Here is an 11,527-nt window from a genome sequence, read left to right on the forward strand (position 1 = left end):
AAAACTGATAGCAACCTAGAAGAATGAGCGAAATCTCAGAAAGCCCAAAAATCACCCGCACAACAAAACATCACCCAACAAGAACTAAACTAGAGCTCAGACCCAGACTCACCAACAAGAGATCGAACTCACAAGTAATGTAAAAAAAATCTTTAGCACCAAAGAGACGAGTAAAAACTCTTAATCTGCTATTGATTCAAACACATAATATAATTCTAAATATAGTCAGAGATGGAGAAAGAATTCAAATATAATCTATTAAAAAATCAACTCCAAACAAAAAATTACTCTTATCGTCCGTACCCTTTTACATTTGTTGACGAATAAAAAATATATATTATTAAGAACAAACTAGATAATTCATTTCACTACATGCCAAATTATAATCATACCTACCCCTAAACTTAGTCATAGGTCCTAAAGAAAGTAAAAAATTCAACACATTCCCAATATACCTAGGAAGAGCCAACTATTTATTATTGCTATTAACCACTGTGTGATAATTCATTCCAGTTGATTGAAAGCTATTCTTTTAGGATCTAGAGATTTAAGCGCTCATTAATTAAGAGCTTTACTAAAAATTGAGAGCTATTCTATGGGTGAAGACCTTTACATTTACGGTTTACATTACAATACCTGACCTATTGTTAAAATCTAACTACTCTTATTTATTTCATCACCCGTAAAGCCAATTACTGCAAAAGATTAGTACTTCATTAATTAAGTATTACTAACAAATATTATATTCATAGCTGACACTGTGCTAATAAAGAGAAAACCTATGGTATTTACAATTTACAATATATAATACTAATTAGTCGGACGCACAAGACTTGTGGGAACAATGTTTAACCAGTCATGACCTCTCAGCACGAACTCAGAATTATTAGAGCTCCATTCCCCTAAAACCAGAGTGCGATTGCAAAAGAAAAAAAAAAACAATAGTGTCAAAAACAATTGTGTTGTCAACCATGCATGCCTAATCAATATTCCTATAATGATATGAACCAGAAACTACCACATATCTTGATATTTTACCTCTAACAACGGTATTATTCCTGTTAAAACTTTGGCACAAATTGTCCTTCATCTTTAAACCACAAATCTATAATCATTTGAATCAAATCTTATGCTATTTTATTATTCTTATCAGTCAAATACTGAGAAAAAAAAAAAGACTAAATGGCTTTGGACTTTCATGTATGGAAATTGTTTATGGATATTTTTAAACAATGAAATTATATTCCCGGATAACATTCTCCTCCTTTGCACTTGTGTCAGCAATAGAATTCTCAATGCTATCATCACAAGTAGCGCCGATAATTGTCTCGTTACTTGGACGTAAACATTGCGACTTTGAATTGTTGTCTGAAGGTTCTGAGTTCTTCCTCTTCCTCTTTGAGTTGAGAAATCCGTACTCAAGAGCTTCCAATGCCTTTGTGGTTAACGGCCGGTTCCTTGTACTTTGACGGCGGTTGACAATGATCGGTTGGTGCTCCTTATTTAAATCAGGAATCTCATTTATTGCGTTGTGCTGGGTTGTCTCAGATGATGATGGTGACAATGTTTGAGCACGTTGGTCATCGTTTTGCTGTATCGCCTTAGAGGACGGTATTTCCGTTTCAAGTGTTAAGTCAGGAGCAACTTGAGGAAAATTTAAGTCAATCAACATCCTGTTTTCAGAATTTTCTGCAGAAACTTCTCCAACCTGGGGATTCATAGTGACACTGCCTTCATTGCTCATGTTAGGATTGCCTTTAGCCAGATAACTTGGGGAAGACAAAGTTTCTACACCTACAGACAGATCCATGCCCTCAGATGCTTCAAGTGGATCTGACTGTGAGAATGGCTCATTTAAATCAAAATTTCTGTCCATAGAAGTATTTTTAGCACTAAGGCTAGACTCCCCGTGGTTACAAGCTCTTAACTGCTGCATTTTTTCGGTGCAGGGAAAATATTTTCTGCAATCATCAGATGTCGGCTTTTGAATCAATGTCTGCTCGCTCATCTCCTCTGTATGCTCATCTTGATTCAGATCAAAATTACGAGTATGACCTGATAAGTTTTCGCACGCCCCCTTATCTGAGATTTCTTCAACTTGGTTGTAGGAATTAGCATGTTCAACGTGGTATGAAGAATTGGTATGTTCAACCTGACCTTCAATTGGGTTTGAAGCATTAGCTTGCTCAACCTGACCTTCAATAGGGTTTGAAGCATTAGCTTGCTCAACCTGACCTTCAATAGGGTTTGAAGCATTAGCTTGCTCAACATGATCTTCAACACGGTACGAAGAATTAGCGTGCTCAACATAATCTTCAACACGGTACGAAGAATTAGCATGTTCAACCTGATCTTCAATGCGGTACAAAGAATTAGCAAGTTTAACCTGATCTTCAATACGGTACGAAGAATTGATTTTCTCATCCGGATCTTTAACATGGTATGTAGAATTAGCAAGTTCGACCTGATCTTCAGCTTGCTGTGAAGGATTAGCTTGTTCAACCCGATCTTCAGCTTGCTGTGAAGGATTAGCTTGTTCAACCTGATCTTCCGAGTCTTCAGATGTAGTTGTCTCAGATTCACTAGAACTGCAGCTTGAGATGGTAGATATATTCCCAGGTTGAAAAGGTAAGCTTTTCATTTGTCTCACTTTATGTTGATCGGTATCATGAGCCATGCTAGTATCTACAATTGTAAATTTCACGAGATCCGGTTTGCACTTTGAACTGGGAGATTGAAACAAAGGACATTGATGTGTATTTGACACACCATCTTGGTTTCCATTGTTTTGGATGTTTTCGTTAACGGAACTACCCTCATTCGTTTGAACTTCAGTCTCAAGAAGCCTAGGGTCAGATGCCACTTTATTCAGTACATCACTTATAGAATCAAAGTATTGGTTACCTTTGGCCAGTTTCCTTCTTGAAAACTTCTTAACACCGGGTACAAGAAAAACCAGAGTTTGTTTTGTTACAGAAACAAAATTATCCTTTGGCTCTTCAGAATGCCAACCGTTTGCTAAAAGACGAGGCCAAACAGCTTCCCAGAAAAGATCACTAGACCGAGCTTTACTTAATCTAAAATCTCCTTTTAGGATCTTCATTATATCTGCAGATGTAAGAGAGGAGCAAGCTTTTCCGGCTGGCATTTCATGGCGGACAGGAAGGGTGTGATTGATCTTTGGTGGCTCTAGAGCGGTGCCTGTAAGATCATGCTTCCCTTTGCCAATACCTACTGCAGCTATAAGGACCTCAATGCCAACAGCATTCTTTAGAGCAAATACGTATTCTTCAAATGGAAGCTTTCCCTCCCCAAAATTCTTTGAAATCTGCAGCGTAATATCAAGTCAACTATGGCTAAGTGAACTATCAAGTCAACTTTGGACATGTTTAGAATATATCATTTATATTATTATTCAAGAAATGATATTGGTAAAAATGTAAACAGGATTAGCCAAGGTTGTACAATAATATGTAATATAGTAAATAGAGTTCTATAAACACATGAAATAATTAACATGCCTTGTCATTTCCCCCCTTTTCAACACGGTACGTAGAAGCTAACAAGAGGAACCCTAATGCGTGAAACCCAGTGGACCCATTGTCTATTGGTGAAATTGTTTTGAAGGAAATCGCTGTCCCATCTTCGTGTCATTTTAGAATTTAGGCCAGGCCTAATTCAATCCCAAAATCTTGCTCAAGATGTGAGGTTTGTCTTGGCTTTCTAAGGATTGCTTTGGCCATATTTCTAGTCAATGAGAGATCTCAATAATCAATCATACTAAAGGAAATGTGTTTAATGAATGCTAAACATGTTGACACTAGTATGGATGCATATGACACATAGAGGGACTTGGTAACTTCTACAACGTTTGAACCTACAACGTTTGAACGCTCAAGGAAATGTTACAAATTCAGAAAGCCTTGATAACAGCATCAAATTATCCAAATGAAGAGACTTGAAAACAAGGGAAAATTGTCATAGTAAGGGCATCATGATAACCGTTTGTTGTGTCACGTCTGTCTTTTTTCCATTGACTACCGTATACATTCATAATGCAACTTAAATGGCAAACATAACAGCAAATATTTGCTGAAATTTCTTTTGTACATTACTGTTTATCATCAATAAGTATCATGATAATCCACATATCAGCAAAGATACTACATGACAGTAAAGTGTTTTATGTTAAAACAATATCATTCTTTGCAACTTCAAATAAAAGATAGCTAGTATGTCCAAGACAATTCTCCAGAAGCTAGCTGACAAATTATTAAAAGACAATAATCATGAAGAAACAAGTGCATCCATATGCGTCTATGCGGGTATGGCTTGAATATTACCAAGGATATATAACAAGCAGAAATTGATGAAAATATTATTTTCCGTTCATTTTTAGCATGACAGTAAAATTTAAAACTTGCTGATAATGAATTAGTATTTAACCTCCAACAAAAATCATTGTTTAATTAATATACCTTTTGAACAAATATACATAATTCAGGAACAATGACAAAAAAGTTTAAATCATGTGAACATGGCTTAACCTGGTATACATTTATATGAAAATTCTCTTTCATCTATAATCTATATGACAATGACTTGGATATACTAAAGTATGCCAGATTCCGAGACCAGAAAGATACCTCAGTCAAATGAGTTTGACAGTCCTTTGCGACATGGGAAAACAGTCTTGATAGCAATTCTTGTTGCCTCCAACCAGTGAATATTTTCTGTCCAAATATACATCGCCTAGTTTTCGACTTCCGGCATTGTGCCCATCGGGAATATCCTTTAGACTTATAAAATTTACCGTAATAGAAAAACAATATGTCTCCCATACTTTTCGTCCCAACGAATTTCTTCAAAAAATTAAGGCTCTTCCCAAATGCATAGAGGCCAAGAAGAAAACTGTTATATTCAACCTCTGTCCAAGTCTGACCACACAGCAATTCAGGAAGAAGATATCTGCCTCTTGGCGGTTCTAGTTCGGTTCCCAGTTCCGAGCCAATATCTTCCGCATCATTTCTACAAGAGGATTTAAAATTCGAAAACCCTCCTACATTTTTTCCTTCACAAATAACATGCCCCTTTCGACCTCCGACATATTCTAAACTCTCAAAACCGCAACTTCTGTCGAATCCGCAATGTGTCCACATAAGAGGAAGAGGTAGTCCAAACAAAAAAGACTCCGGCACATTGTCCGCAATTTCCGAATCTCCCGTTTTCTTTACAATCTGAGACCGATACGGTGCCCCAATATACTCAGGAAGTTCCGCCTGGAACTCGTCTCCAACACGAGGCTCCACTTCCGGCTCTCCAAACTCATCTTCCATATCCGAAACATCCGAAGTAAGAAATCCTCCGCCAGATTTCACTTCACCGTCTTGTTTATTGCCATCAAAACAAATAGGATTCATCTGCTAATAGTGATAATTAACCAATTCAAATTAATGAAAAAAAATAAAAGTAACTAAAATTAATTTATTTAATCCCATCGGAAAATGTAATTCATACATATTTCCTATAAAAAAAATTAAAAAAATAAACTGATATGAATCTTTACACAGAAAAACCTTTCAACTAACAAGAACATTCTGAAAATCCAAAACTAACAGTAATTCCAAATTCCAAACCTAGATCAAATTTCAACATTATACACATATTTCAATACTGATTAAAAATTAAACAAAAAATAAAAATAATTACAAAATTAAAAAATCGAAGAAAATCAAACACGAACCAACTCAGTCTTTCAGTGATCGAAGAAAAACAAACAAACAAAACAATCAGAAACAAATTGAAGCAATCACAAAACCAATAACAATGGGGTTAATTATCATAATTAAGAGAAAAACACATAATAGCAAAATTAAACACGATAATTAAGATAAGTAGATAACAACACTAATAAGTAATAACCGCTTGAATAAAATGAAAATGAAAATGCAAAGCATGCAGAAAGTAATAATAATGATTAGAAAAAGAAAAAAAATATGTAACCTTGATGGAGTTGAATTCACACGTGTGAAAATTGAGGAGAGAAAAAGAGTAGAAAACAGAACCTCAATTGTCAACGTATTTGCGGTGGTGGTGAGAACTGAAATAATAACAGATACATTAATATTAATTAATTAAATTGAAATTAAAAATATATAAGAGAATTATACTAGTAATAAAAATTAAAAAGAGTAGAGACGATTGAATAATTACTAGTAGTAAAACTGGTGTTATGATAAACATAGGTGAACTCTGATGACAGCAAAAGTTGAGTTTCGCAGAGAGAGAAGAAGCGATCAAAAGAATAAAGAAACGAAATTCTGCGACGTTGAAACTTGAATCTAAGCTAACTTTTTTATTTTCGTTCGGGTTTGATAAATAATTCTTTGTTTATATATGTAAAGATAAAATCAAAATTCATGTTTATGGGCCCAAAATACCCAAATCCACTTCAAATTTTCATAGCTTCTAAAACACTTTTTATATTATTATATATTTTTATATATATATATATATATATATATATATATATATATATATATATATATATATATATATATATATATATATATATATTTAAAATTAATTATATATAATTAATTAATAAAAAATATATTTATTAATTTGATTTTATCAACTACTCAGCTTTATTGTGAAAGTTATATATATAATATTGATTTCTCTATTGTTTTTACTGATAAAAGAATTGATTTTACTTGTTTTAAAATTTATAATTTTGGCTATTTTTTCATTAAATTTTGACTAAATGTCATTGATATGGAAGGATAAATTCTTATAAAATTACAAATAAAAAAATTGAAAAATTTATATTCAACTTTAGTTTTTTTTTTTGGTAATTTAGTAATGGTATAAATAATTAAATCAAGTTATACATTATCATTTGTATTTTATATCATTAAAAATATATTATATTAAGCTTTTTATTTAAAAATTTAAGAAAGAGATAAGATTGAAGATTTTTAAAATAGGATCAATTTTATAAATAAATGAATAAAAATAGGATTGTCAGAATTATATCTAAATAAATGTTTTAAAATAAATTTTAGTTTTAGTTTGACTGTAGCATTATTTATTAGGGTAGGTGGGGTAATTCAAATAGAATGTGCCAATAAATGACATCATTATTTTTTTTTTTTTTTGTAGTGTATTGGTATTAACTAATATAAATAAGTGTTGATATTCACTCCTTATTTTTTATAATAAGTTATTTTGACATCAAAATATAATTATTGTGATATGAAAATGATAAAACGATTTGAAGATGAATTTTATCCAAAGTTATAAGTCATTTTAAACTTCCAATAGAATATTAATTTTTGACATTTTTTCTAATATATCCTATAATGTTTATTTCTCTTTTTTCATTGAATTTCTATAATTTCTCTTTCCTCATCAATCAATGAAGGACAATAATATAAATTCATACATAGTTTATCTTTTCCATCATTTCTTTTAGTATGTGTGAAATGCTCACCTTATAATATTTATGATAATAATAAACACATCAATAATTAATACATTGTATTTTTTTATTGATATTAATTAAAATACACTCACATCTAATTAGAATAAAATTAACTTTACACCGTAATTTAATTAGAATAAAGTATTTTAACACATGAGAAAAGAAAATTATGAAAGAAATAGTTATTAAAATGATTTAATTATAAATTATTTATTTTTATTTTTTATTTTATACGATATAAAATTGTTTTACACCGACAATATATTCCAATTGATTTTTTTTCATTTATAATTATAGTTAGTTTGACCTGAGAAAATTTGAAAAAAATTTGTTAAAAATGAGACACTTGTTTCCGAGAAACTTTCTAATATTATTATAATAAATATAAAATATTAAATTAAAATCAAACAAATAATATTTATTAAATAAAAATGGTTTTTATACTCTAGTTTTTAGAAGAATGAAACTTTACTAATTCAGAACTCGTGCCAAGAGATCTCTTTTTTTAACAGGAATTTTTTTACCACTCAAATCCAAATACTTAATTAATTAAATTTAAATTTAAAAATTAATTTTATTATCTATTTGAGAGAGAGAGTCCAATTAAAATTAAGTTAACGATAAATCTAACTCAGACTTTATTGACATTTAACCATTCTAACATAAAAACTTAACAAGCACATTTTTAAGTATGAAATATGAGTTTAATGATAAAAAATTAGAATATTTTAAAGTGTCAAATCATAAAAGTATTTTTAAAATTTATAGTATGACTTGACGCTTTATATAATCGTCATTAGTTAACAGTGTAAAAATAATTTCCATTATCAATGTATCATCTATTTTTTCATGAAATATTTCCAACCTAATGTTAATATTGTGAACATTTAAATAAGAGCATCGATATTTTAAATCAATCAAAATAGTATAACTTATATTACATTACTTTTATTTTATTTTAAAATAAAAAAATTAAATTAATTTATATTAAATGTATCATATTCAACCTAAATTTATGGGTAAAAAAAAGTTACCTTTTATAATTTTTAAAAAAAGAGAGTACCGATGACTTAATAATTAGATAGTTCTGAAATAAAATGGGCTAGTAATATTTCAAATTCATATAATGTGAGAAAAGACAAGACAGCTCATATAATTAATTAATTATTAAAACAAGTTATATTCAATTTTTTTTTTTGCAAAATTAAGAAACTTCAATTTCTACTATAAAAAACGGTTGGTCACGCCTTTATCATTTTAAATAAAATAAAATAAAAAAAGAGTTTGGTCACTTTTTTCGTGAAAAGGTTTGGTGACTAGTTAGATCTATGAGATTCCGTGTACAGGTTCTTCATCCTGTGGGCTCAACACAAACAATACTTAATACTTTTATTTATTTAACCCTTATTACTATTATAGAGAACTAGTAAACTATTACACACAGTAGAATATACATTTTAATAGACATAATGATTAAATATGTTTCTCGTCCTTTTGAATTTTTTAAAAAAAATTAAAAAAAATTAAAATGTTTTTTTAAAAATCTATATTTTTTATCTTTAATACTAAAACCGTTATTAATTTAGTCTCTAAATAATAAATTGTCGGTAAAACTATCACTAATTTCATCGTTAAATTATAAAATTATTCACTAAGTTACAGAAAAGACCAAAAATATAGATGAATAATTTTAAGAGGACATTTTTTAAAAGAAATATTTTGAACGACTTAAAAATAAAATTGAGATATTTAAAAAAACCACGTATATACACATATATGTTCAAATATTTTTTCCTAACTTCCATATACAATTTAAGGTTCAACTAATTTAAAAGTTAGTTTTACTATTCATTAACAAAATCTTATTAAAATTGTATGAAGATCTCAAACTCATTAAGAAGAATGTTTATCATATAAGTACTGAATTTGTAATCAATGGATCAGACTATGAATCAGACTGTTTATATTAACTCACCAAACTTAATAGGTCTTAATACTTAACTGAATAGGTTTTAAAAGACTTACGTGTCATTGTAACCAATTTCTAATAATTATGACATAATTGTCAATTTTACTCTATCTGTGTTTACTTAGTACAAAAATATGATATTTGATTTTTTTTTTACCATATATTAATTTTGGATTTGACTCAGTTAGACTCTAATATCATCTTGTTCAGTCCATTTGTGGCCAAAAAACCAAACGGTATTATTCTCTTAATAACTCTTTTGGCTAACTCATGTGCTACTATGTTATTACTTCTATGGATATGCTAGATAGACCCATGGGTAAGGCCCATTAGAGTTTTACTAATGCAAAAACTCATTCTACCACAATACGTTCTATCAAACTCGGCGTCATCCTCGTTTCTTTTTATCTCTTCAGAAAATCTAATATTCGTCCTCTCATCGTTGTGACTGCTTCCCATCAAATTAGGCTTTTCTTACCCAAAATTATGAAATCTCCATCACAGTTAGAATTAGTAGTGTGACAGCTCTTTACTCTAGTCTTAGACAATTGATTTTGATCTCTATGATTTATCTGCTAATTGAATTTGGTTACCATATCCACCAAGAATTTATTTATTGTATACCACGTTATATAATTTCAGGTACTTCGTATTTGTATAATTTAGCTTATCCTTTGTTTTCCGTTTAGGGATGTCATTATCTTCCTATCCTTTACCAATTATATTTTTGTGCTGATTATCCTCATAGCGATTTCTATTTTCCATGAGGTTATCAATAGGATTCAATATGTGGACGACATCTTCCACTTCTGACTAGTTTGAGGATTATGGTGTTGCATTATGTCCATCAGGTGTTGATTCTTTGTTTTGGTCTTGTTTTGCTTATTAATTATGATCTGAATAGTCTACTGATTATTATGGTGATATTTGGGCATGTATGAAACTTTAGATTTGTTAGGGGTGACTATCCTCTTTTTGATGCTGGTATAGTTATGATCACAATCTTTGTTCTTGTCAATTTGATGGTTGTGATTCTTGTAATTGTAGTATTTACGAGTTTTATCTTTTCTAGCTTCATCTTCTTGATTAAGCAAATGATTAGCAAACTGAACGATGTCGCCATGTCGGTAGTGGATAAAGTAATGTCTTCATGGACTTCCTTATTCTTAGCCCATTAGATGCTATTGAGAAGTGTCATAACCTTCTTGATATTATCTTCATCTTTAGTGTTTATCGTGTCCCAAAGCCAATCCTGGATGTTAGTGTCCATATTTTGGCTAAAATTTAAGTTTAAACCAGAACCAAACCATAGTCTCATGGCACAATCACACTTTATAAAAAGATAATTCATAGTATCTCCCTTTTGGAGGCATCTAGGACTGAAAACGGGACAATTTATGTTTCTTTTGCTTAATTCCATTTTGATTGGAAGGGATTTGTTTAAGATGCACCAGTTAAGAGTCTTAATCCAAGGGTGAATTTTGATTTTCTAGAATTTCTTCAAGTGGTGGTATTCTTTTTAGCCTCACAGTTCTCTAAATTGTTTAATCTAATAAGATTGTAAACAAAATGGTATCTCGTTGTAACCAAATAGATGTCAACTTTTTTACCAATCCATGTAATTGTGTCATCATTGTTAGTAGCTTCAATAGGAACCTGAAGTATTACGCTAGAATCATAGGGAAAAACGGTATTTTTTTATTAGAGAATGGTTCCACTAGTTGCTAGCCTCATCCAAAGGATTCCTAGTTAGGACTTTAAACCAGACTTGAAAAGGCAGCCATGAGTCTTCCTAAATATTGACAAACTTCCCATTCCTATTATCCAACAACACCTTTGAATCAACATATCTTTGGTTTGAAGTGAGATTTTGTTTATCGAATGCCAAGATGCTAAACACAATGTCGTAACAATGTGTATGTCAAAAGTAGTACGCAATTAGTAAAATAGTGACAATAAGTAAATTGACACTAGGATTGGTAACCAGGTCCCGTGCAAAGCCACCTACGTCTGAAGGGCGTTAACCCAAGAAAGAAAATTCACTCTTAATAGTCAGAAGTACAAATTGGTCT

At 30.6% G+C, this 11,527-nt stretch overlaps 1 protein-coding gene across 3 annotated transcripts; it reads right to left on the reverse strand.

Annotated features, from left to right (window-relative positions):
• Window positions 1–1,085: 1,085 nt before the first annotated feature.
• Window positions 1,086–6,370, reverse strand: LOC131610849 (uncharacterized). 3 transcript variants are annotated; one of them, XM_058882903.1, is made up of 4 exons: window positions 6,214–6,370; window positions 6,066–6,100; window positions 4,647–5,420; window positions 1,086–3,328 (listed from the first exon to the last, which is right to left on the reverse strand). In XM_058882903.1, exons 3-4 carry the CDS (start codon window positions 5,418–5,420, stop codon window positions 1,226–1,228), a joined length of 2,877 nt encoding a protein of 958 aa, XP_058738886.1. In that variant the 5' UTR covers window positions 6,066–6,100; window positions 6,214–6,370; the 3' UTR covers window positions 1,086–1,225. The 3 variants fall into 3 exon arrangements, with proteins under 3 accessions (XP_058738886.1, XP_058738884.1, XP_058738885.1); XM_058882901.1 differs by having other exon boundaries at window positions 6,004–6,100; XM_058882902.1 differs by having other exon boundaries at window positions 4,647–5,423; window positions 6,004–6,100.
• Window positions 6,371–11,527: the final 5,157 nt, after the last annotated feature.

This window comes from Vicia villosa, linkage group LG6 (genome assembly GCF_029867415.1).
Source record: "Vicia villosa cultivar HV-30 ecotype Madison, WI linkage group LG6, Vvil1.0, whole genome shotgun sequence".
Lineage (NCBI taxonomy): Eukaryota > Viridiplantae > Streptophyta > Magnoliopsida > Fabales > Fabaceae > Vicia > Vicia villosa.

Excerpts from the sequence above, each read along its gene's own strand:
- LOC131610849 (XM_058882903.1), bottom strand. The coding sequence starts at position 5,420 with ATGAATCCTATTTGTTTTGATGGCAATAAACAAGACGGTGAAGTGAAA. Across the intron at positions 3,329-4,646 it reads GTCAAACTCATTTGACTGAG|ATTTCAAAGAATTTTGGGGA; the intron begins GTATCTTTCTGG and ends ATTACGCTGCAG.